This window comes from Orcinus orca, chromosome 1 (assembly GCF_937001465.1).
Source record: "Orcinus orca chromosome 1, mOrcOrc1.1, whole genome shotgun sequence".
In the NCBI taxonomy this organism is placed as follows: Eukaryota; Metazoa; Chordata; class Mammalia; order Artiodactyla; family Delphinidae; genus Orcinus; species Orcinus orca.
The window spans coordinates 199,760,502-199,787,082 of record NC_064559.1 but is presented as its reverse complement, the minus strand read 5'-3'; the positions used below and the strand labels follow the sequence as shown (position 1 = coordinate 199,787,082).

The 26,581-nt window shown below is 52.1% G+C and overlaps 1 protein-coding gene across 1 annotated transcript in view; it reads left to right on the top strand.

The window, feature by feature from the left end:
• The window catches only part of PADI4 (peptidyl arginine deiminase 4), a 31,323-nt gene extending 9,465 nt beyond the window's left edge, over positions 1-21,858 (top strand). The window contains 18 exon segments of the mRNA XM_004272578.2: positions 560-740; positions 2,285-2,351; positions 4,118-4,185; positions 5,646-5,760; positions 7,191-7,316; positions 8,794-8,966; positions 9,220-9,224; positions 9,614-9,725; positions 11,614-11,721; positions 13,188-13,278; positions 14,472-14,649; positions 17,394-17,535; positions 17,787-17,889; positions 18,727-18,797; positions 19,341-19,356; positions 19,359-19,465; positions 21,626-21,656; positions 21,659-21,858. Coding sequence (XP_004272626.2) covers positions 560-740; positions 2,285-2,351; positions 4,118-4,185; positions 5,646-5,760; positions 7,191-7,316; positions 8,794-8,966; positions 9,220-9,224; positions 9,614-9,725; positions 11,614-11,721; positions 13,188-13,278; positions 14,472-14,649; positions 17,394-17,535; positions 17,787-17,889; positions 18,727-18,797; positions 19,341-19,356; positions 19,359-19,465; positions 21,626-21,656; positions 21,659-21,858 — 1,894 coding nt within the window.
• Positions 21,859-26,581: the final 4,723 nt, after the last annotated feature.

The window sequence follows — 26,581 nt, the reverse complement described above, 5'->3', positions numbered from 1 at the left end:
CCTACTGAGTCTGCGCGTCTGGAGCCTGTGCTCCCCAACGAGAGGCCACGATAGTGAGAGGCCCGCGCACCGCAATGAAGAGTGGCCCCCGCTTGTCGCAACTAGAGAAAGCCCTCGCACAGAAACGAAGACCCAACACAGCCAAAAATAAATAAATAAATAAATACAAAAGTATATTCTAACCATGATCCAGTTGTTTTGTAGGGAAGGTCCTTCAGAGTCCTGTTTGTACTGTTCGTGCGATTCTTCGTATATGCACAACACTGTGTGTGCGTGTCTGTGTAATATAAACCTCGGGTACACACGTCACTCTATGCATACATCTGTGTGTGTGTGTCTTTTCCTAGTTCAAGCGTAACCTCTCCAGGTCAGGGGATTTTCTTTCTGTTTCTCACTACCTCCTGACAACCTACCAGTACTTACTCCCAGGGTCAGGGTCAGTCTGGCTGCCTTCTGGTGTCCACACTGGTGGGGAAAGGAAGAACAGTGGGGAGAGCAGTAGTGGGCCAGGCACTGCCTCACCGTGTCCCCCTGTCCTCCCCATCTGTCTCTTCCACAGCTCTGCCCCCAAGGACTGCACATCCCTTAGCATCAATGCTTCCCCAGGAGTGGTCGTAGATGTTGCCCACCACCCTCCAGCCAAGAAGAATCTCACAGGTTCCTCCAAGTGGCCCCTGGACCCTGGGCTGGAGGTGAGCCTGAAGATGAGAGCTGCCAGCGATAGCACAGGTGACCGGAAGGTGAGTGTGGCAGCCGTGGGCTGGGATGTGTAGGAGGAGGTCAGCAGGTCATAACAGGTCAGCCACTCAGTCGACCCAGAGCCCCAGCCCTCTGCAGGCTCTGGGGAGAATCAGTTCTTTGTCTCTCCCAGCTTCTGGTGGCAGCTGGTATTCCTAGACTTGTGGCCACATCGCTCCAATCTCTGCCTCCGTGGTCCATTACCTCCTCCTCAACCTGTCAAATCTCCCTCTGCCTCACTCTTATAAGGACACTTGTCATTGGATTTAAGACCTGTCTGGATAATACAGGATGATCTCATTTCAAGATCCTTGATTACATCTGCAAAGATCTTTTTTTCCAAATAGGGTCACATTCACAGGATCCAGGGATTAGGTCGTGGACGTATCTTTTGGGGAATCACCATTCAACCCGCTGTAGCCGCATTGACTATAGATGGACTCAACAGGACCCTCCAGGATTCCCACAGGGATCTGGGACAACAGCCACTTGTTCCCAGCAGGACAGGCCAAGCAGGATACTTCCTGGGGCAGAGTTGTTGCCTGCTGTAAGAATACAGACCTTGGGCATCAAAGCCGGTCAGCAAGGGTGCAATCAGAGAAAGCTTCCTGGGAGAAGTGGCAAGCTGATGGATGGTATCAATGACCTGCTTAAGAGAGGAAAAGAGAAGCGAGAGCTCTACACAGGGGATGTGGCCTGTGTGCACATTCTGGATAAGAGAGGGTGAGATGTGTGTTGGAGAAGCTGAGGAAGAGCTGTATGGAAAGAAAGGAAGGTAGGAGGGAAGGTGAGGGAGAGAGGGAGCCAGTATTAGAGAGTTTGGCATCAGAGACCTCATTCTCTTAGGACAACAGGAAGCCAATGAAAACCTTTCATCCAGGAGTAACAAGACCACATATGTATGTTAGAAAGACCCACTGGCTGCAGTGTAGTGAGTCAGTTACATCTAGGCAGCAGACTGGGGGCAGGGCAACCAGTCAGGAGGCTGATGCCGTGGTACAGATGCAAGGTGACAGTGGTTGTGACACTTGCCTGGATTCCCACTATCTGCAGGAGAGGTCGAGACACCTCAGTGCGACCCTCAGGAGCTCCCCTTCTTCTGGTGGCAGCTCTTTGGTTTTGCTTTGGGGAACTCCCCTCCGTCATCTTGCTTAGAAGTGTGGTTCCTGACACTCTGCCCTCCTCTGGCCAGGCGGGGCCAATCAGATGGGTTCTTCCTGGATTTTTAACCTTGGGCAGTGGGAGTTGGTGTTGCCACTCTCCCTCCAATGCCTCTTCCACCACATCCCCATCTGCTGAACTCCTGACACCATACAGGCAGAGGAAGCCGCTGCCTCCCTGGTCTCCCAAAGGACCCTCTTCTGTACATCATAGTCACCTGAGTGTTTTGCTCCCCTTCCGCTCCCACCAGCTGGGGTGTTCCTAACAGGCTGGGAGCCTGATCCTTGTCTCCTCAGCACCCTGCTCTGAGCTGGCACATAGCAGGCCAGTTAGTGTTTGTTGAATGACTAAGGGAAATCATTAGTGGTTGGCTTCTGTCCTATAGGTTCAGATTTCATACTATGGACCCGAGACCACTCCAGTTGAAGTCCTGCTCTACATCACCGGGGTCGGTAAGTGATGCCAGGGACCTTGGAGCACCACCCCTCTCCCTCCACACACACACCCATGCAAGGCATCTCTCCAGGAGAAACTACACCCTGAAGCTTACTTTAGACTGAGCAGAGAAAAGGATAATTTCTAGCCAGTCATGCATCTGGTAGTTCATAAGTATTCCTTCCCCAGTCAGTGAACCCAGAATAGAGCTGGGGAGAGAGGGCGTTTGCAGGAAGTTTCAATTACATCTCAATATTTGATTTCTCAGCTTAGGAAGTGGTACGTGGATTTTCAACATACGAGTCTCTATACCTTTTTGAAACCTCAAATATTTATGAGAAAAAGTAGATGATGAGACTTTTTTGTTGTTGTTGTTGTTGTTTTTTGCGGTACGCGGGCCTCTCACTGTTGTGGCCTCTCCCGTTGCGGAGCACAGGCTCCGGACGTGCAGGCTCAGCGGCCATGGCTCACGGGCCCAGCCGCTCCGCGGCCTGTGGGATCTTCCCAGACCGGGGCATGAACCCGTGTCCCCTGCATCGGCAGGCGGACTCTCAACCACTGTGCCACCAGGGAAGCCCGTTGAGACTGTTTTATGCAATAATATAGACCAGTGTTCCCCAAATTCCATTATTTACATCCCATCTTCACCATTTTTGCCACATCAGTGATCTGCTTGTACTCGTATTTATTTAATATTCTTCTTTAAATAAAGTACATTTTTAACTTGACCTCGTCTGGGACAATAGTATCATAATATTATTATTACTATTTAAACATACATTAAATATATGAACAGCATGTGAAAGCTCCAGGTTTCTTTTCATTAATGAATTTCATTCATTTATTTCATTAATACACATTTTCATAGTAATTATTATTATTGTTGTTGTTATTATTATATAGCACTTACTCTATGCCAGGCAGGGTGCCAAGACTTTACATTTAAACCTTACAACAATCCAATGAAATTGGCACTATTATTACCACATTTTACAGATGAAGAAACTGAGGTACAAGAGGTAAAGGGACTTGCCCAAGATTACACAGCTGTTTAGCAAAGGAGCCAGGAAGTTCTGGCCACCAAGCGCTATGCTCTATGGCCCAACATCGATACATGGCTAGGGATATGTTTAAAATGTCATCTAGGTCAATCTCATTGTGTGAGCTCACGGGGTCGCTACACAATGTCATTGGAATGACCGTAGAGTCATGCGCTCTGATGAGAGGGGAAGGATTCAGAAGCGAACATATGCTTTCCCAGCCATGCCGTTTGGACAGAGCAGGGTATGTTGGGGCTGTGGCTTGTCCCCAGTGCAGTCACGGTACACAGAACGAAGAGCCAGGTGGGGTTGGAATAACCACTGTGTCCCCTACCCCAAAGTCACTGGGGCTGGAGTTGGGGCCAGAGGCCTTTGAGAGCCTGGCAAGGTGTCCGTGCAGGGGCTTCGTACCATACATCCATTGGGGTGGCCGGGAGCTCTTTCTGAGACCCCTGGGGATGGCCAGACATGCAGGGTCTGGTTGGCATCACAGCTGTGGCAGGTCCTCCATGAGAGGAGAATGTGTGTGGTTAGAAGCCCCGGCTCTGCTGTCAGAATTGCAGCCAGACTTCTTCTTGGGAGACATGGGGGTGTCTTAGAACCTGTGTCTCCTCTGAACCAGTGAGAAAGAAGCCTTTGTGCAGATAGGTCTCCTGGGGAAAGGAGTGTCCATCTGGGACCAGACTGAGTGCTCCCACCTTGCACCCTCACTATCCCTCTCCTCTTTCTCCCCGGGATTTCAGAAATCTCCTTGAGCGCGGACTTCACTCGCACTGGCAAAATGAAGTCCACCGGAGGCAGGAAGGACCAGGTATGGCTCGACCTTGTCCGGCGCCCCAAATGCTCCCGTAACTCCACTGGCTTCTCCTAGCGCGCCCCCTGGTGGTGATGAGGTGAACAGCTGCCTGTCTCATGTATCCTTGTTAATAGTAAACGAAACAAATTTAAGAAGAACAGGAAAAAAAAGAAAATTAAAATCACGAATACCATTACCGTTTTGGTTTACATAGGTCCCATCTATTCTACAAAACTAGATTTTCATGATTGTGGGTTCAGAGAATGTGTTGTCCCACAAACTGGAAACTAGACTCACCCAGTTCATGCACAGCAGAGAGAAAATTTGCAGGCAGGTCTCAACTCTGGCTCAAAAATTCCCTATACTATGGGGAATTCCATGGCGGTCCAATGGTTAGGACTCCACACTTTCACTGCAGGGGGCACGGGTTCGATTCCTGGTCGGGGAAATACGATCCCGCAAGCGCAAAGCGCAGCCAAAAAAAAAAAAATCCCCTATACTAGACTTTAGCTACTGGTGGGAGAGGTTCACATGAGGTGAATAATAAAGAAAAGATGCAGGGGATAGAGGAGGGAAGGAGCCAGGTGGGGAGAGGGAATGTATGTTGCAGAAATATAGGGTGATGTCGTACGCAGGTGATGAATCGTCTTAACTGGGGTCCATGGATAAACCTCAGGGTGTCCCTGAAACCCCAAAGCTGCCTGCACATTTTTGTGCTGGTGTGCACTGTATTTTATTTATTTATTATTTTGGCCACACTGTGTGCCTTGCCGGATAGTATTTCCCCAACCAGGGATCGAACCCGTGCCCCCTGCAGTGAAAGCACCGAGTCCTAACTGGACCGCCAGGGAATTCTCCATATGCTGGTGTGCACTTTAAGATGATATGACCTGTCAAAAATTAATATCCCTTTGTGGGGTCAGTCAAAAATGGGGGGAAGAATTACAGCTCTGGGAGTGGAATTCATCCTTGGGTCCCTCCCAAAACACAGTCATTCCCCAGGGGAGAATGCTCTCCTACAAACAGAAGACGTCATCACTATTAGATTCCTGCTGGGAGGGGCTGCTCAATTTGCTTTCATCTTTGGGCAGACAGTAACCAACTGCTAGGAATAGTGCCCACACTTTGGTGAAGGAGTAATTAAGAGTTCTCAGAAGAGGAGCTATTTAGATTTGAGTCTAGACACAAATATTTAGCTCAGTTTGGTTTGCTAATCCAACACTTTTTAAAAGCTGTTGAAATCAATTTTACTGTCTTGGACTCCTTTTTTTAAGTGGATGAGTGGAATTTGTTTATGACTTTCGGGGCAGGCAAAAATCCACTCTTGGGACCAAAACATTACCTGATGTGGGAACAAAATGTGTAAATCACAAAAGGCTATCGAGGTGCTAGGGCAAGGTGGCTGGGCTTTCCCAGGAGTTGGAGGGACATACACAGGTTCCTAAGTGTGCCCCATCTCTGCTGGGTGTCCACAGAGGACCTGGACCTGGGGCCCTCATGGGCAGGGCGCCATCCTGCCAGTGAACTGTGACAGAGACAATCCCAAATCTTCCACTGTGGACTGCAAGGATGACCAGCTTGACAGCCAAGGTAAAGACCCCCCAAGAACCAATGGGAATAGAGCATTGCCTTTTTGTGAAGCCTTTTGTCCTGAGCCTTGTAACAGCCCTCGGAAACCAGGGTTATTGGAAGCATGTTCTTTTTAGCATGCCTGTTATGCAGGTGAAGGAATGGACAGGGGTCCTGAGAGGGCAAGTAACCTGCCCAAGGTCACACAGCAGCCAGGAAAGAGCTGGGAGCAACGCTCAGTCTCCCAATGCCTCCTCCAGGGCCCAATTTCCATCCCCAGCCCGTTAACCAACCCAAACTTCTGCTCTTGGGTCAAACCTGGGGCCCAAAATAATTCAAAATGAAAGCCTGACTAGAGCCCCAAATTCATGCCAGAGCAGCCCTGAGCCCCTGCCATAGGCTGGGCGCTGCTCGGACCAGTTCAGAATTCTTAACTCATTTGATCCTTCAGCTCAAGTTTCAGAAGTATGTATGGTCCTCACCCCCACTTTACAGATGGAAAAACTGAGGTATGGGGAAGTGAAGCAATTTGCTCTGGGTCACACAGCTAGTAAGTCACAGGCTCAGGATTTGAACCCAGGCATCCCAACACCAGGGCAGGTTTAGGGGCACAAGTTGGGCGCAGGGTCCCTGCTGGCATACCTCTGAGGCATGGCCAGGGTGGAAGACCTGCACTGGAGGAGGGCGCCGAGGGGGGCAGGATTATTTGGCCAGGGCAGCAGCTGCCGCCTTCCTGGGGAGTTGCTAGAATGGCCTAGAAATGGATGCATTTTGAAGTTGCATGGAGTTGGCCTGGCCTGATGCCAGGGAGCAGCCTCTACACGCTGCCTGGCACACAGTAATAACCAACCAGCCCGGGCGCTATAATATGCACTTTACACATATGACTGCACCCTTCCCTCCATGTGGGCTCTGCGCTCAGCCCTGTGTATTTACAAGGAAGCAGAGGGACGGAGAGCTGAAATACCTCCCCAAGCCCACAGAGATCCAGGGTTCAAACCCCACCCACTCCAGTGCCCTTGACCACGTGACTCTTGTCCAGCCTCTGACTCTCGTCCATCTTCAATCTCCCCAAGCCTTTGCCGGCCACTATTCAGGTTGGCTCACTTCCCACGCAGGCCCCGGGGAGAAACCTTTCCACTCATTCACCCCACAAATAAGTATTGAGCACCTGCCTTGTGCTAGGCATTGTTCTAGATGCTTCTCGGAGCTGGGAACAGAGCAACAAACAAGATAAATGTGATTTCTGCTTTGGCCAGCTTACATCCTAAGTTCATCCTAGTGGGAGAGGACCAAAACCTTGAATTCCTTTAATTCTAAAATGAAAAATATTGTTTAAATACTGGAAAGAGCATAAGGAAAATAAAGCAGGTGACGTGATGAGGGTGGTCTTGGGTGGGGGGGCGTAGTCTCAGGGGCCTGCGTCTCAGGCCATGCCCTTCTCATTCCAGACCTGAAGGACATGTCCTTGGTGACCCTGAGCACGAAGACCCCCAGGGACTTCAGCAAGCACCAGCTGGTGCTCCATGTGGCCAAGTCTGAGATGGATAAAGTCAGGTGTTTCGAGCCAATGGTGAGTCGCCCTTGGCCGTCACCTTGGTGTTCCCTTCCCATCCCAGCCAATGGGACTCAGCCCCTTCACACACACTTCAGTGAATAATTCCCGAGCACCTACCCTGTGCCAGGTTCTAAGAACTGAGGATGCAGCAGTAAGCACGATGGACATCTCTGCCCACTGCCTTGTAGAAAGGGCACAGACAAAATGCAGCAAACAAGATGATGTCTGGTGCTGGGTGAGCACGAGAAGGAAATGACCTCCCTCCCAAGGACTGTTGTAGCTGTTCTTTGTGTGTCTGTCTCTGTCACACACACACACACACACAGAGGACTGTTGTTTACAGAGGTTTTTGAATCCAAGCTGACTGCACATCATAACTGTAATATGTAATAATTTGTTCTCCAACAACCTGGTGATCAGAGACATCAGTAACTTCTCAGCGGCTTGTGAGCACCTGCCACTGAGTGTCGGGCTCGGTTCTAGGCAAAGAACAAAACAAAGTCTCTGCCCTCATGTCACTTTCATCTCAGCGGGTTGAGAGCAATGATATGTAAAATCATTAAGTAAAGTGTCTAGTGCCTCAGACGGCATTAAATGCTACACAGAAGGATGCAACAGTGAAGAGGAAGAGAACGAGGGGTGTGGGGAAGGGGGGCCGGGGAAGGCTTCCCCCAGAAGGTATCATTGAGCAGACAGAGGTGTGGGAACACCCAGGGGAACGGCACTCCTGGCAGAGGGAACCACAGGTGCAAGGGCCCTGAGGTGAGATGTGCCCATGGGTTTGAGGAATGTAGGGAGGCTGGCTCCGCTGGAGTGCATAACGCAAGGGTTAAGTGGGGGCGATGAGGGTGGAGAAGAAAGGCCAGAGGGGAAGGGGCTGGGTCAGGGAGGCAGGAAATGACTGTGGCTTCTAGTCTGCGGGAGGTGGGGGGCCATCTGAGGGCTGTGCAGAGGCGCAACTTGATCTGACTTCCATTCAAACCTCAGCGATTAGACTGACATTGGTTTGGCCACAAACCAACTCCTTGCCTCTATGGAGGTATCACCTCCTCCAGGAAGACCTCCTGACCTCCCAGAACTTACTACTATCTGTAATTTTGACTGTCTTTGCTCCTCCCTACTTACCCAGGAGATTGTGCACTCCCTGGGGACCAGGACAGTGACTGTCACCCTGGTCTTTCCAGGTGTCAGCTGAGAGCAGGTGATAGGGAGTGAATGGATGGATGAATGAATGAATGAACTATAATGTATATTGGACTTTCTGCAAAGTTGTGAATGACTCAGGCACCCTCATCGCTCCATTCCTGGACCTCCATCGGGAGGGCGAGGGTGGGACCTTTAGTTCCTTCCTCCTAAGGGGAGGCTCCTGCCAGATCCCGCTGTGAGGGATCCTTAGGGGTGAGATGCCACGGCCTTGGGAAGGCATCACACACCAAGAAGACAAGGTCTCAGGAGTAGGGACGCAGACCTGAGCCTCCCCTGCTCTCTCCCAGCAGACAAACAGCCCTCCAGGTACGGCATGATCCTGGGGCCACGGCACCCCTCTCACCCTCTGGAGCTCCAGGGTGGCCATCACAGCACAGACTTCTATGTGGAGGGCCTGGCTTCCCCAGACGCCAGCTTCCCAGGGCTCGTTTCCCTCAATGTCTCCCTGCTGCACATAATAACTGTAATATGTAATAATTTTTCCCCTCAGAGGGCAGCCTGTGAGCCTTCTGCACCAGAAACCCCTGGGCACTCATTTAAAATGCACGTTCTGGGCCAGCCTCTGAACTGCTGGGTGTCGACTCTGGGGACGGGACGGGGCCCAGCTGTGTTTTCACAAGTTGCCGGGGGAGGCTCCTGCAGTCTGAGAGCCCCTGCTAACCATGCGGGGTCACAGGGGGGCCTTCCCCTCTCCTCTTCCTATTGCTTTGGGGCAGAAGGGGTGAGAATGTAACCCCATGGTCAGGACGCAGGCTGGAAGCCAGCAAGGCCTGGGTTCGAATCCAGATGGCGTGACCTTGAGCTCTGACCTCCTCATTCTGTCTCCTCCTCGGTGGAAGGCTGCCCACTAGCTCCCCTCCTGGGTTGTTACCAGAGTTTAGCGAGCTATGCTTGCTAGGAGCAGAGACACAGGGTGAGCTGCGGTCTCTGTCCAGGCTCCAGGTGCCTTGGAGCACCCACTGTGCCCCTCCCCTCCTCCATCCAGCCCTGAGGTCCTGCTCCATCCCTAGAGACACCCCAGGGGGTCCAGCTTGCCCCCTCAAGGCCAGCCAAGGCCACTGGCTGCTGAATCAAGGGCACTAAGGAGGTTGTTTTTTCTGTTCTTTTTAGGTTATTTGCAAATGAGGATTTCCTGAAGTCAGTGGCTGCTCTGGCCAAGAAAGCCAGGTGCAGGCTGAGGGTCTGTGCCAAGGAGGAGAGCACGAATGACCGGTGGATGCAGGTGCGTGGCCCGGGCACACAGGAGGCGCATCCCTGAGGGTCAAGGGACACAGGAACCTGGGCTCCTAGGGCTCGGCCGAGCACCTGGCTGGTCACCCTTCCTCGGACAGGCGGGGAGTTAGGAGCCTCTGAGGGTCCTCACAGACGGAGGGCTCAGGCAAGTGACTCCACTGACATCTACTGTGGACACGTCATGCCTGCCGTGGTCACCAAGATGACCACCTTCCTGCTTGAAAACTCTCAGACAACTTCAGGAAATTGAGGAAATGCTGCAAAGCTCAGGGGGCTGGAGCTCAACCATTCCCCCTAGCAGCCTCCCTCCAAGCCAGCCTTCCCGGGCTCGGCCACCAGGCCAGGCCACACCCCTGCTCCAGCACTTTCCATGGCTCCCATCTCCTCCTTCTCAGCTTGCCTCTCAATCTGGCTGTCCCACACCGGCCACACTGGATCACCATTCCGTCTCTGTGCCAGGCTCCCCCTCCACCCCGTCGTGCCATGAGCCCCCTGAGGGCAGAGAGGGAATCTCATTCAGCTCAGCACCGAGAACCTGGCATTGGGTGGTGCTAGTGGGCAGTTGGCGGGCTGACCGAGCCTCCGTGCCTCTCCTTCCATGCTGCCCGCCCTGCTCCCACCCCATCCCATAGCCCTGTTCCTTCTCTCCAGCCGCCCTCCCCATTCCCACCCCCACGTCCAAATCAGTCCCGTCCAATCCCAGCTCGAATCCCCTCCGTAAATGTCCTCAATCCTTCCAGCGGGAATTCATTTCTCTTTCTTCTAAACCTCCAAATAATACCCTCTCTTCCTTTCTCATCCTTCCATCTGTGTTAAACCAGGTTGAACCAGAAGAAATGGCTGATATGCCACCATTTTTTACCTCCAAGAATGGCAATTTCGGATGGTTCAGCTAATAGTGATGTGTCCAAGATCACGCCTGCCTGCTAAAATACAGGCAGGATGTGTACCCCATTCATTTCTGCACCCTCCCCGTCTCTGCCCCATGGGCTCAGCTGGGGCCTCACCTGCCCTCCTTTGGGGCGGAGCTACTGCTGCCCTCCAGCCTCAGCTCAGCAATGCTCTTTCTCTCTTTTTTTTTTTTTGCGGTACGGGGGCCTCTCACTGTTGTGGCCTCTCCTGTTGCAGAGCACAGGCTCCGGACGCGCAGGCTCAGCGGCCATGGCTCACGGGCCCAGCTGCTCCGCGGCACATGGGATCTTCCCGGACCGGGGCACGAACCCGTGTCCCCTGCATCGGCAGGTGGACTCTCAACCACTGCGCCACCAGGAAAGCCCTCTTTCTCTTTTTTAAAAATTAATTTTGACTGGAGTATAGTTGCTTTACAATGTTGTGTTAGTTTCTGCTGTACAGCAAAGTGAATCAGTTACACATATACATATGTCTTCTCTTTCTTAGATTCCCTTCCCTTTTAGGTCAACCACAGAGCATTGAGTAGAGTTCCCTGTGCTATAAAGTAGGTTCTTTTTAAGAACTCTCCTCTGACCCGTCCCAACTGAATCAGGAGTCCCTCCTCCGTGTTCCCGAAGACCCCTCACCTCCCTCCCATCACCTCCTAGCACCGGGTGGTGAGTGCCCAGCTCCTGGATCCCCCCCTTGAGGACAGGCTCGTACACCATGGGTCCCTGGCATCTGGCCGGACACTTACCAGGAGCGAGAGTGAAGGGCACGCCATTGATTCCACTACACGTTGGTTCAAATACAGGACAGTAAGCTTCGCTTTCCCGGAGCCCCTCCTTTGGAGTTGAATGTCCCACGTGCGTTTGCCCTTGACGGCAAGGGGGAGCGTGTGGATGGTTCCACACCCCCATCCCTGCGCTGGGGGTTGAGACCCAGGCAGCGCACGTAACAGCCTCCCCTGCACTCTCTCTTCACAGGATGAGATGGAGATCGGCTACATCCAAGCCACACACAAAACGCTGCCCGTGGTCTTTGCCTCCCCAAGGAACAGAGGCCTGAAGGATTTCCCCATCAAATGCATGCTGGTACGTACTAGGCGGGGATGGGCACCAGCGCTGAAACCCTTGCCTTGAGGCCTCCTTCCTCATTTTCTGTCTCCCACCCCCGCCTGCTGGTGAGCATCCTGCAGGTGTGCGTCCTGCCCAAGCAGCCACCACACAGGTGGCCGGGGCGTCCTGCCCAAGCAGCCACCACACAGGTGGCCGGGGCGTCCTGCCCAAGCAGCCACCACACAGGTGGCCGGGGCGTCCTGCCCAAGCAGCCACCACACAGGTGGCTGCGGGGCATTTTTGTGATGTGATGAGATCTGGCTCTTCCCTTCCCAGAGCCCTTTCTGGCCATGAGCTCACTTTTCCTCAGGAAAACCCTGCCGAGGACATAAGTCCTCTCCACAGATGCTCTTGGGACTTCCCTGGCGGTCCAGTGGATTAGACTTCACGCTTCCACTGCAGGGGGCACGGATTCGATCCCTGGTCGGAGAGCTAAGATCCCACATAGGGCCAGGACCAGAACCTTCCCCAGTGTCCAGCTGGAGGCTCTGTCTTTTGGGTGGGAGGCTGGTCTTTGGGGGGCTCCCTCTGGGACATGGGGGTGTTCAGGATCAGAGTGGTCACTTCCTCGGTGTGACTTCATCAGCCAAGGTCTCTACGTGTGTTTGGGGGGTGGGGCGAGGGTGACATATTAGTGAGTCATGCTTGACTAACCTGGCAGTTTCGGGCAAACTCAGCAAAGAACAATAATAATAATAGTAATAATAATGGTTACATTTATTGAGCACGTGTTCTGTGGCATTCAAAGGGCTAAATTCTTACATGAGCTGACTCATTTAATCTAACAACCTCTAAGGTAGATGCTATCACTAGACCCTTTTTTTTTTTTTTTTTTTTTGCGGTACGCGGGCCTCTCACTGTTGTGGCTTCTCCCGTTGCGGAGAACAGGCTCCGGACGCGCAGGCTCAGCGGCCATGGCTCACGGGCCCAGCCGCTCCGCGGCACGTGGGATCTTCCCGGACCGGGGCACGAACCCGTGTCCCCTGCATCGGCAGGCGGACTCTCAACCACTGCGCCACCAGGGAAGTCCTAGACCCATTTTATAGATGAAGAAACTGAGGCTCAGAGAGGTGAAGCAGTTTTCCTGAAGTCTCACAAAAAGAGAGTGAAGCTAGAATTCAAACTGGGCCATGAGCACCCTGCTCCCTGCTTTCCCAGTAAGACCCCAGGTCTGCGATCTGAGCCTGGACAGCCCCCTAACCTCAGGCACCAGGGAAAACAAAGGAAAGAGTGCGGGATGCAAGGTTTGCTGTGGTGAATGGCTTTCCAAGGAGCACCCTGTGCCCCAAGGGGAAAGGAAGCAGCCCTGCCCACGCAGGAGGCTTTGAAAAGAAACTTGAGTTTAACTCGCTTGTTCTCCTGTGCTGAGTGGTGACAATGAGGGGATTTAGTTGGGGTCACTGGTGTCTCTCTGCCACAGAATCAGGTTAATCCTGTTTCAGGAGCAGCAGGATGAATTTGCCAGCTGTGCTGAGACTTTGGCCCTTCTCCCTGATTTCAGTCCTATTGTGTTCCGTGGCCATGTCTCCAAGAGTGAGGAAGGCTAGGCTCTCTGACGTCACAAGCCAGCTGCCAGGCAGACAGACAGACACCGCAGCACAGGTGTCCTCACCCAACCCACAGACAGCCTCGGAAGAGGGGGGCTGCGACGGTCTCTTAGCCACTCTCGTCTGGGGTATTCAAATGACTCAGGAAAAGAATTGGGATCAAAGTCAAACTCCTCGAAAAGGGAACCCTCTTGCACTGCTGGTGGGAATGTAAATTGATACAGCCACTATGGAGAACAGTATGGAGGTTCCTTAAAAAACTACAACTAGAACTACCATACGACCCAGCAATCCCACTACTGGGCATATACCCTGAGAAAACCATAATTCAAAAAGAGTCATGTACCACAATGTTCATTGCAGCTCTATTTACAATAGCCAGGACATGGAAGCAACCTAAGTGTCCATCGACAGATGAATGGATAAAGAAGATGTGGCACATATATACAATGGAATATTACTCAGCCATAAAAAGGAACGAAATTGAGTTATTTGTAGTGAGGTGGATGGACCTAGAGTCTGTCATACAGAGTGAAGTAAGTCAGAAAGGGAAAAACAAATACCGCATGCTAACGCATATATATGGAATCTAAAAAACAAAAAAAAAGGTTCTGAAGAACCTAGGGGCAGGACAGGAATAAAGACGCAGACATAGAGAATGGACTTGAGGATATGGGGAGGGGGAAGGGTAAGCTGGGACGAAGTGAGAGAGTGGCATGGACATATATACACTACCAAATGTAAAATAGATAGCTAGTGGGACGCAGCCGCATAGCACAGGGAGATCAGCTCGGTGCTTTGTGACCACTTAGATGGGTGGGATAGGGAGGGTGGGAGGGAGGGAGACGCAAGAGGGAGGAGATTTGGGGATATATGTATATGTATAGCTGGTTCACTTTGTTATAAAGCAGAAACTAACACACCATTGTAAAGCAATTACACTCCAATAAAGATGTTAAAAAAAAAATTCAAACTCCTCACCAGGCAACGGCCCCATCTGCTTCTCCAACCCCATCATGGGCCACTTTCCCTGTCCCTCACCTGGCTCCAGCCCCACTGGCCTCCTTCCTGTTCTTCAAATGTACCCAACTTGTGCTTGCCCCAGGGCCTTTTCATATGCTGTTCCCGCTTCCTGGTTAGCTTCCCGGTTCACATGTCTGGCTGCTTCTCCACCTTCAGGTCTCAGCTTCAATGCCCTCCTTAGTGAGGCCATCCTGGTACTGAAGGACACATCCACGCCCCTGGCATTCTCCACTGTAGCACTGCTGGTTCCTTCTGTTATAAATCACCAGACTGTTTACTTTCCATCCTCTGTCTCCCCGCTAGACTGGAAGCACCACAAGGGCACGCCTGGGCCGTAGTGCCCATCACTGTACACCAGGCACTTGGCATGCAGCTTACACGTGGTGGGTGTTCTCCCACAAGACAACATCAGTACATTTTAAACCGGTCAGTGGAACACCAGTAGCACTTGCCATAAGTAGAAGCATTGAACCTTGAAGTTAAACAGAATGAAAACAAAAGAGTGCTGTTAAATCCAGCTCCACACAAATGACTGCAAAAACTCCGAACCAGGTTTCACCCTCCGCTTGTTAAGACGGGAGGTTAGCGGGTGTTAAGGATGGATTTGCATCACCCGCTCTGGGACTTTCATCTTTGATGAACCAGAAAGACTGGAGGAGAACTTGGCCACATTCTAAGCCTGTGCTGGAATCTGTAGCGAGTAGCACATGTGAGCATCTCCTGAACATCTTGTTCTGGGTTGGGGGGCCCTTCTCCAGACCATGGATACCGCTTCATTCGCCTGCAGAAATCCAAGCCTGCAGCCTAGGTAGCTTTCTTCTCATGGCGACAGCCAGGGCAGTGACTTGGATGAATTTGCTATTCATTCATCAAATGTTCTTTGAGCACATACTCTGTGCCCAGCCCTGTTCTAGGCACTTGGAATCTATTGGTGAGCAATGCCAAGGCCCCTGCCCTCATGGAGCTGACATTCTAGCCCAGAGAGATTGACAAGGAACAATATGTTTAATGAAGAAATACATTATATGTTGGGAGGTGAAATCAAGTACTACAGAAAAAGAAAGAGCAGAATCAAGGGGCTCACAGGTGCCAGAGTGGTGGGGGGACTGGATTGCAATTTTAAATAAAATGGTCAGGGGAGGCCTCTTTGAGAAGCTGACACTGGAGCAAAAACAGGAAAGAGGTGAAGAAGTTGACTCTGTAGATATCTTGGTGAAGAGTGTTCTGGGCGGTGGAACAGCCAGTGCAAAGGCCCTGAGGCAGGGCATGCCTGGCATGTTCACAGAATAGCGAGGAGGCCTGAAGGGGTGGAGCTGAGTGAGCAAGAGGCAAAGTGGTAGGAGAGGCAGAGAGGTGACGGGGATGAGGTGTAGTGGGGAGACGGATCCTGTGAGCTTCTTGGCCATCGTAAAGCCATTTGTTTAGAATCTGAGAAACTGGGGAATCATTGCAGAGTCTTAAACAGAGGATGATTATGACCTGATTGATGTTATTAAAGAGAACCTCTGGCTGCCCACTGAGAATGGACGGCAGTGGGGCAAGGGTGGGAGCAGGGAGAGTGGGGATGAAGCTGGTGCTGTAACTGGAAAGATGATGGGGCTGCAGACCAGGGGAGCAGGGGAGGGGGTGAGAAACAGCCAGATTTGGGACATGTTTTGAGGACAGAGCCAATGGGATTTCCTGATGCTGTGAGGGAGAGACAAGCCTAGATGACTTCAGGTTTTGACCCTTGTGAGTGGCAGGTGTCATCCCTTGAGATGGGAGGACTGAGGGAGGAACAGGGAACAAGGAGCTGGGAAGTGGGGATCAGCAGTTCTGCTTGGGGCAAATGTGAGATATTTAGTCAACACCCAAGTCAGACATTGTACCACATGTACGGCGTTTGGGAGGGAAATACAGACTGAGATATAAACGTGGGCGTGGTCAGCACATGGATGGTATTTCATGAGACTGGGTGAGATCGTCAAAGGAGGGAGTGAATCAAGGACCAGGTCTGGGGCCCCCAGTGCACAGGAGGCTGAGAGGGAGCAATGGCCGAAGGGAAGGGCAGAAAGTGTGGGAGGGACATGGGGGAGACCAGCTGACTCGGATGCTGCTAATGGACAAGGAAGCCTGGGCACTGCCCTTGGGTTTAGCTGTGTGACCACGAAGACCTCGAGGGAGCAGTGTTGACGGCCCAGCCGGGGAGGAAGTCAGGTTGGCATGGGTTTTAGAGAGAAAGGGACGATTTGGAAATGATGGTTTTTAGACTTAAGCTATCACAGACCTCCTTGAGACTAGTCATCTTCCCAGAAAAATGCACCCAAGCTCACTATTTGGAATCTCTTTTCAGGGAGTCTGTGGCCCCCATGAAGCCCCAGGGTACAGACGGTCGATTTGTAGGAAGCCGAGTTATAGGTGCAGTAAGTAGACCGAATGATGGCTCCTCAAATGTGGCCTAATCCCCAGAAGCAGATGCTGTCTTACATGGCAACAGGGGCTTTGCAGATGTGATTAAGTTAGGGATCTTGAGATGGGGATTCTCAGGACCTGGGTGGGCTCTATGTAATCACAGCGCTCCTTGTGAGAGGGAGGAAGGTGGGTTGCGGTGGGAAAATGCATGTGATGACAGCAACAGAGGTTGGAGTGATGCGCATTGAAGAGATGGAAGAAGAGGCGACCAGCCAACGTGGCCACTAGGAGCTGAAAAAGGAAAGAAGATGGATTCTCTGCCGGAGCCTCGAAGGGAAGCAACGCGCCACCCGTTGATTTTAGCCCAGCGACACTGATTCCACACTTCGGACCTCAGAACCGTGAGACATACACGTGTGTTGTTGGAAGCCACGAATCGGGTTACAGCAGCAGCTGGAAACTAATACGGGGATGAGAGGTGTGTCACCTGCCCGGTCTTCTCATGAAGATGGAGATGTAATAAAAAAACAAAGAAGGTATCCCAGGGTCCTGAATCCCTTCCCTGAAGGAGAACCTTGACCCCTTCGCCAAGTCCCAGTCCCGAAGAGACTTCCTTGTTAATCCCCACCTTTGTTGGCTCCCCCACCCCCATCTCCCCATAACACTCCTTTAACCCCGCGTTGGCAGCAAGGAAAGCCAGGAGACGCACCAGGACCTGCAGGATTTCCTCAGTGCCCAGCAGGTGCAGGCCCCTGTGAAACTCTACTCCGACTGGCTGGCTGTGGGCCACGTGGATGAGTTCCTGAGCTTCGTTCCAGTGCACAAGAAGGTGCAGTCCAGGGGGCCCCCTGGAGGAAGCCACATGCCTTCTTCTTGGGTTTCCAAACACAGCTCTGCCTCTGCCTGGGGGTGACTGACCTTACCTTCCTGACTCTGTTTTTCCCTCACCCCCAGGAGGGGGCATGTAAGAGGCGGCCTGCCCAGGTCCAAACCCACACTCCCCATACCCTCAGCAGAGCCTTCCTCCTTAGGAGACCCAGGGGCAAAGCTGACCTCTGACCCCAGGGTTTCTGCCTCCAGGGCTTCTGGCTGCTCCTGGCCAGCCCCAGGTCCTGCTACAAACTGTTCCAGGAGCGAATGAAGGAAGGCCATGGGGAGGCTCTGCTGTTCCGAGGGGTCAAGAGTAAGATGGCTGTGCCTGTTCTTTTACCTGGGAAACTTCCTCTGCCTTCACATGGTCTCCTATCGCCAGACGGAATCATTCAGGCAACAGACGTCTGAGTAGCCACTGAGCACCAGGCTTTGTGCTAAGTGCTGGGGATGCTGTATGAACAGGGCAGAATAGCTCCCTGCCCTCAGGACCCAGAGTCCAGGGCAAAGTGAGTCAAGGAAACAACTAAACACAGGGGCATTGAGGGGTGTCTGAGAGGAGCTCAAGGAAGGCTTCCTGGAGGAGGCGAAGATCAAGCATGAGCGTGAGAGATGAGCAGGAGTTGGCCAGGCAAACGGGGCAGTGGGATGGAAGGAAGAGAGATATTCCAGACAGAAGGAACAGCAAAGGCACAGAGGCAGGAGGACGCAAGATGTGTTTGAGGACCTGAAAAAAGTTCAGTCTGGGTGGAGCACAGAATGAAATATTTTTTTCAGTGAAATCCACAGACACTGGTCAGAGTCAGAGGTTGAAGTCACCACGGCTGAGAGTTTTCACCTAATATCTGTATATGTCCTGTAGCATCAGGCAATGGTCAGACCTCTGTTTGCCCCTCCAGAAACGGGATCCCTTTGGAGATAAGAGAATTTAAGGGAGCGAAGTTAAAACTCTTAATGAGAACTTACCCTGATAGATTATTTTATTAAAGTCATCTGCCTCCCAGATGCTCATAATAAACCTATGTTTTAGGAATCATTGCTGCCCCCATTTTATAGATGGGAAAACTGAGCCCTGACGGGACCTGCTGGGAAGAGGAAAATGGACCTCTGAATTCATCTGCTTTTTTTCTTTTCTTTTTCTCCATGATAGACAAAACCCAGCAGAAAATAAAGGACATTCTGTCAAACGAGAAACTGAGAGAACATAATTCATACGTGGAGGTACTAGCCTGGCTGCCCAGGAGATGCCATATCCCGGGCAGACCCGACACTCCCACCCCCACCTCCAGCCCCCTTCCCTGTGGTTAGAGGCCCAAGGCAGAGCCTTCCACGGGCTCAGTGATGAACAGCCCTGGGATTTGGGTCAATGTGTGTGTGAGAGAGAGAAAGAGAGAGAGGAGACCTCGGTCACCACTACAGGAATACACACAAGGTGATGCACGGAGGAGAGAGAATTGGCAAAGCTGGAGCTGGAGAAAGATGGGGGAAACTCTCAGAAACAGAGGGACAGAGGCAGGAGAGAGGCCAAGCGTTGGAGTGACTGGAAAGGCAGGGACACAGAAGCAGAAAAGAGAGGCAGAGGGACTGAGCAGAGGGAGGGAAGGTGGGAGGAAAAGGAGGTGCCCATCACCGCCTTCCTGACCCTGTCCGTGGTCCTTCCCCGGGCCGGGCCTCAGCCCCACCTGCCCCTCCCCCACGGCAGTCCGCGCCCCGTCCCGTGGAGCCCCGCCCCGCCCACCGCCGTCCCCTCCTCCCTCCCCCCAGAAATGCATCGACTGGAACAGGAGCTGGGCGTGACGGAAGGGGACATCGTGGACATCCCCCAGCTCTTCAAGCTCCAGAAAGGCTTCAAAGGGACCCTCAAGGTGGAAGCCTTTTTCCCAAACATGGTGAGGAAGTGACCTTCTGAGTAGCCTTAAGTCAGAGAGGCCAGCTGGGCACTGGGTCCAGGAGGCTTGGTTGGCTCCTCACCCGTTGGGGTTTGCACAGCCCTATCCGCCTTTCAGAGGCTTTAGGCAACCACCTGGGGGTCAAAGACTATCATCGCCCCCACTTTACAGATGATGCCCAGGGAGACCAGGTCCCTGGCAAGAGGTGGGATTCAGAGCTGGGATTCAGAGCCTGGGGTCTGGCTGAACTGCGCCCTGTGGACTTTCGGTGGTGGGTGAGGTAGGAATGGGGCAGGTTCTGGGGGGCGGAGACAAGCAACAAGGAAGATGCTCTCAGGTCGAATTAAGTACCATGAAGGGAATAAAGGTGGGGCACCTTTTCAGACTGGTCCAGGAAGGCCTCTCTGAGGAGGTTAGGCTGGCACTGCCTGGGCTAAGTGGGATTCACCTGTCTGAAGGGTGAACTTGAGGGAGATCCACTTTTGTCGAGAACTTTTAACTGACCCCAGCACCATCTTGAAGTCACCTGGTATATATTTCCCGTCCCTCTGCCCTCTTGCTGTGTCTCTTCCAAGAATACCCAAAGGCCAGGCAGAAACCTCACCCAATTCTACTGGGGTCCTTCAGCCCCCTCTCCTGCTGCAGCTGCGGATTACAGTTCAGGGAAGAGCCTGTAGTCCCTGGCACAGTGGTCTTCAAACTGGGTTCTCCAGGGCCCTGGGGTTCCAAGGTAGGACCTCAAATGCAGTGGTTTAGATTTTGTCTGTTTCATGCACTGAAGTGCTGCAGAAGATTTTGTTTAGAATAAACGTTCCTTGGCTAAAATGAGACAGGAGGGGGCACCCTCCTCTTAACCCCTGGAATAAAATTGGCCCCAAGCATTTCATGTTTTCTCCAGTTTAGCCCAGCCAGGCAAGAAAGCTGATGCTGACAGATGGGGGATGAGGCATCTCAGATGAAGTAATCAGCTATGCGGAGGGCCGACTTCGTACCTCCACTGTGCGCGGCTCCAGAGGGAGCTGGAGCCTGAGCCATGACTCTCCCAGGAGCCCCGTGATGGGCGGTGGGGGCGTGGGCCTGGGCATGGAACAGGCGGAGAAATGAGGAGTGCCAGGCACTTGGCATGGGCTACATCTGAGCGGTGAGATGCCCCTTCAGTGACTCGTAAGCCCTGGAGACTGACTCCGTGCTTACTACGAGCTGGCACAGACTCTGCATACAGGTTCTTATCCAATTGTCATAGCAATGGAAGTGTGTTTGGGTTCTTTTTGCTGATGGGGCTCAGAGAGGCGAAGTGACTTGCCTAAGGCCACACAGCTATATAATAGTAGTGCTGGGATTCAAATCCATGTTGGCCTGGAGCCCAAATCCTCATCCTTTCACCTCACCAGGCCACCTCCCAATATAACGGAGGAAACACAGTCACTTACATAAGGTATAACATATGGAAGGTGCCCCAAAATAGGTAGTCACTTATTCACCAGATCATATCAACAGATATTTATTAAGTGCCTACTCTGTGCCAGGCACTGTGCTGGGAGCTATGGAAACACAGAGGAGGATGACTGACTCACTGGCAGCTTCACGGAGGCGGTGGTACTTGAGCTTGGAGATAAGAGAATTTAAGGGAGCGAAGTTAAAACTCTTAATGAGAACTTACCCTGATAGATTATTTTATTAAAGTCATCTGCCTCCCAGATGCTCATAATAAACCTATGTTTTAGGAATCATTGCTGCCCCCATTTTATAGATGGGAAAACTGAGCCCTGACGGGACCTGCTGGGAAGAGGAAAATGGACCTCTGAATTCATCTGCTTTTTTTCTTCTCTTTTTCTCCATGATAGACAAAACCCAGCAGAAAATAAAGGACATTCTGTCAAACGAGAAACTGGGCCTTGAGTAATCGAGTTTGCCACAGGGTGGCAGTGGGGAAGGAGAGAGCAGTGTTAAGAATGTGGACCGCGGAGCCCGACAGATTTGAGTATAAGTCCTAGACTCGCTGGGTGGCCTTAAGTAGCTCACGTTACCGGCCTGGGCCTCAGTTTGCTCATCTGTGAAGTGGGGCTGTTATTCCCAAAGGTCAGAAGAGGAAGGGGGCGCTCAGATGGTGCCGCAGGCTGCACGCTGCTGCCCCTGACCTGGGCTCCCGCTTCTTTGCAGGTGAACATGCTGGTGCTGGGGAAGCACCTGGGTACCCCAAGCCCTTCGGGCCCATCATCAACGGCTGCTGTTGCCTGGAGGAGAAGGTGCGGTCCCTGCTGGAGCCTCTGGGCCTCCATTGCACCTTCATCGATGACTTCTACACCTACCACGTTCAGCAGGGGAATGTGCACTGCGGCACCAATGTGCGCCGGCAGCCCTTCTCCTTCAAGTGGTGGTGCATGGTGCCCTGAGCCCATTCTGACCCCCCGCCCCGTCCCCGGAAGATCCTGGCCAGATCTGGTCAGGCTCTGGTCCCCTGCAGTGAGGCACAGCAAGAGCTCTTGGGGACATTTTGGCTCCCGGGGAGGGATGGAGGATCACCCTCTGGGCAGTGGCTTGATTCCTTCCCCTGTGCCCCAGCCCCTGAAATCCTCACCGAGGACCCCAACATGGTCATGGCATTGAAAACTCACTTCTGCTGTGAGAAGCTGCAATGACGTTTTTTTTGTTTTTTTGTTTTTTTTTTTTGCAGTACGCGGGCCTCTCACTGCTGTGGCCTCTCCCGTTGCGGAGCACAGGCTCCGGACACGCACGCCCAGCGGCCATGGCTCACAGGCCCAGCCACTCCGCGGCATGTGGGATCCTCCCAGACCGGGGCACGAACCCGCGTCCCCTGCATCGGCAGGCGGACTCTCAACCACTGTGCCACCAGGGAAGCCCCTGCAATGACGTTTTACAGTCACTTTGTATGTGAGGTCAAGCTAATGCTCCTGGCACTCGTTCATTTATTCATTCACTCACTGTCATGGTCGAATTGAATATTACAAACTTGAAGGTTCGACCGGGATACATTGAAGGCCAACATTCCTGCGTATGTCTTTCTTTCCCGGGCATACATTGGGTCTATAAAATTTTCTATGATCTGAGCCTAGTTGATTCTAATCTTCCCAAGGAGCCTCTGAGGGAGACTGAGGGGGGAGGAGGAGGAGGGCTGAGCCCCCCCAGGGGTGCAGCACATCCCCAGAGCTGCACTGAAGTCAGTTTCCAAACAGCCAGCCAGGTGAACTGCCTGAGGTGTACAGATGCTCATTTGATTATTTGCTTTAATGTGTGTGTATGTTAACTGCACTCCTCTGTATTTCATGATTAAAAAAATAAAGTTATAAAAAGTTGACTGGATCACAGGGACACTCGGCAGGAAAGAGCAGCAGAGATGAAGTCGTGGCAGCCTCAGGCTTCGGATACCACAGAGCGATATTTATCAGGTTCGAGGGCAAAGGTGCAGCCTGATTCCTGGTCACATTGTCCTTTGGAAAAAAGGCAACAGACATGGAATGCAAGAACCCAAGGGGGACAGGAGAACTGACTGTCGTTTCAAACACGCAAACGTTTCAGACATCAGCAAATTCTCATTGTCTCTCCCATTTGTCATTTCCGTTCCACCAGCTAGAAAGCCCTGCAAAGCAGAGTCTTGTCCCTCTTGTTTTCTGCTGTGCCACACTCCGTCTAGCTGGACGTGGTGCAGAATAGGAGCCATGGGTTTCGTGGAGTGAGGTTGTTAGTCCCCCCTGTGTCCTTTTCATACGTTTTCTTTTATGGCCCTGACATTAGGACTTAAGATTCCCCTGAAGAAAATAAAACTTGGTGACTTGAGGTCTTGATGATTGAGGCCAGATTTTGGCTCCACAGAGCCTGAGATGCTCAGAAAACACCCAGAGATGCTGTTTTCAGGTGGGTCGTGGAGAACATGATGGTGGAAAAAGATGGTCATCCGGAGTGTCTGCCCTCACACAGACTAAGGAGAAAGGGATCCATAAACCCGGTCACCATGTGCTTCTTTCTCTGAAGAGAATCAGCTCCCCCCACCCCCACCCCGCTTGGAATTTGCGGAGGCAGAAGATGCACAAGTGTTTCTTGTGGACAGAAGGGGGCCGTGCACAAGGGGAAGCTGGTGTGAGGTTGTCCCCAGACCTGACCAACAGGGCAGCCTGGAGCAGTGAATGAGCTCAGTAGACAAAAGCGGAAGCCCTTGCCAGATTCCTGGAGCTGCAGAAGGCTGGAGAGATGAGCTGACGGCTAAAGCGGCCCTTGCATCCGCTAAGTGCAAGCGAGCCTCCTCCAACCGCTCATGGGGGATGTGGGGCATCAGTTAAGGAGCCAGGGGAGCCTGAGTGAGAGAAAGCACCAGTTTAAGTCCTGCCAGCCCTGTAGAGCATCTTGTGATGGCGCTCAGGAGCAAGAACTTTCCTGCTCCTCCCTCCCTCCCTCACACCCATCTCCCCTCCCTTCTCCTGCAATCACGTTAGTTTTCTGCAGCTGCTCTAACAAATTACCACAAACTCGGTGGCTTAAAACAACAGAAATTTATCCTCTCACAGTTCTAGAGGCCAGAAGTCCAGAACCAGTTTCACCGGGCTGAAATCAAGATGTCCGCAAGGCCGGATCCCTTCCGGAGCCCTAGGGGAGAATCCATCCTTTGCCTCTTCCAGCTTCCGGTGGCTGTCGGCATGCCTTGGCGGGTGGCTGCATCGCTCCAGTCTCTGCCTGTGTGGTCGTTGCCTTCTCCTTCTGTGTATGTCACTCCCTCTGCTTCTCTTATAAAGACACTGGTGATGGCATTTACGGCCCACCCAGATAATCCAGGATAATCTTAGCTCAAAAATTCTTAGTCACATCTGCAATCTTAGTCACAACTGCAAGGACTCTTTCTATAAGAGATAACACAGGTTCCAGGGATTAGGGCCTTGATATCTTTCGGGGGCTATTATTCAACCTACTACCGGTTAGGAACCACCACTTGCCAGCTGGACAGATAGAAGGGGAAGAAAGAAGCCAAGCCTCCCCTTTCCAGAGTTCTAAGTTTTGCAGCTGCATTAAATCCTAACGGGAAATACTTAACTTTTTAAAAATTGAGATATAATTGACATATACGTTGTGTAAGTTTAAGGTGTACAAACGTGTTGATTTGATACATTTATATATTGCAATACGATGACCACTGTAGTGTTAGCTGATACCTCTATCCCATCACATAATTATCACCTTTTGGGGGGGGATAGATTTAATTTCATAAAAGCAAATTAAGGGGTTTTCTTTTGTGTGGGATTCAACTTTCAAACCTCTGAATTGAGATTGTTTGGTGACTGTTTTATGTCTGGTTCCCAGAAACAGATTCTGCCCACAGGAGGTTTCTGGGCCAGGGGTGGGGTGGGGGGAATGGTGGGAGGGTGCTCTTAGGAACCATAGGTGGGAGGGAGTCTGGGGGGCAGTGGGAGACGATGAACTGGGATGTAGTGACCACAAAGGTTTGGGGAAGTCCCCTGGCATGCTCTGGGGCTGGGCCCTCGGAGTTGTCCTGAATTAAGACAAGCAGCCTGCCCTTCGTCTCCCCACATTGGATGGAGCTGCCCCCAAGGAGGGACTGTAACCTTGGGAATCGGCAGTAGACAATTCCAGGAAAGGGACTTGCTGTGAGCAGCCAGAAGCCAACACTCATAGCAGCTGGGGAATTAATGCCTCCGCCCTGAAGAGGGGGTCAGGTGGCATACCATAATGTCCACCAGTGACCCAAAGTGACCATGGGAGTTGATTATCTCAGGAAATGTCACTGAGGAGCTGAGGGAGGACTTCCTACACTGAATCAGCATGTGAGGAAACATGGGAATCCATGTAAAAGTTGCCTTATGGTTACAAACCCCTCGCTTCATTGGAGAGACCTGGGGAAGCCCACTGGGTTATCTTTTGCGGGGACTGGGGGTCATTTAGTCATTTGGGCCACAAAAACTTATTGAGTACCTACTACGTCCAGGACTCTTGTGGATGCTGGAGAATCAGTGGTGAACAGGAATCCCCCTAGAGGGGGTGCAGGACCTGCTCTAGATCCCTCCAAGCCCCTCTTATGCCCTGAGGGTTCTCCATGCACCAGGCCGAGGGTGTCCCTCCCCACTATACTCAGAGCCCCGCACAAAGCAGGGCTGCCCAAAGGCGGGAGAGACAGAACTCCCATACTCTTCTGCTCCAGAACCCTGAGCCCAGCCCTCTCGACCCCTCCCAAGTCAGGCCATCCCTTTCCTCCAGCGGGGCTCTGGCTGGCTTGTGTGGCAGCAGATGGGTGGATGGGTGCGGGTGAGCCATTTGGGGTGAGAGCATACACACGATGGGCTCCCCCTACCAGAGGGGCAGGTAGGGTCTTCCTGGCCACCCCCTGCCTCCAAGAGCCCCCCAAAAAGCCACTCCTGCAGTTATGCTGCCTGCTTAAAGCCTCCAAGGAGGGCTAGTTTTCTTTTTAATCTCGAATTCACCAAGCCTGACTCACCGGCAGCCTTCACACGGTACCCGACTTATGTCCCCCAGGCAGTTACACACAGGTTACTCATCACAGCATCGTATGCCAGGGCAAAAGACTGAACACAAACGCTTATATATGATTGTACAGCCTTCCTCAGAATACTACACAGCCGTAAAAAAGGCTCAGGATGCTTTTTACCTACTGATACGAAGAACTTCTCTCTGAGTTATAAATACAATGAAGTGAACTAAGCGAGGTACGGAGTACTGTGCAGCATGTATATTACCGTTTATGTAAATGTCAGAAAGGGGGAGGAGATAGGTTCGTGTTGGCCTGGCGACGCATAACATTTATTTGGAAAGACTTAGAAGAACCTGACGCCTCTGGCTGCCTGCACGTAAGGGAACTGAGTGGGTGAGAGACAGGAGGAGGGAAACTGTTGCTAAGCCCCTTTTGAACTTGGACCCATGAATGTCATAGCTATTCACGAATAACTATAAGCCACACTTAAAACATAAAATGAACAGTTTTAAAGTTAGCTGGTAAGCCTCGTGGGCTGGAACAGGTGTTCTCATTTCTTTGCTCAGTGAACTCAGCAGAGATGGGGAGCAGCTGGTGACGCGCTCAGCGGGGCTCTTTCATCCATTCATTCCACCAATACCTGCCCGGCCCCTGCTGGGAGCTGG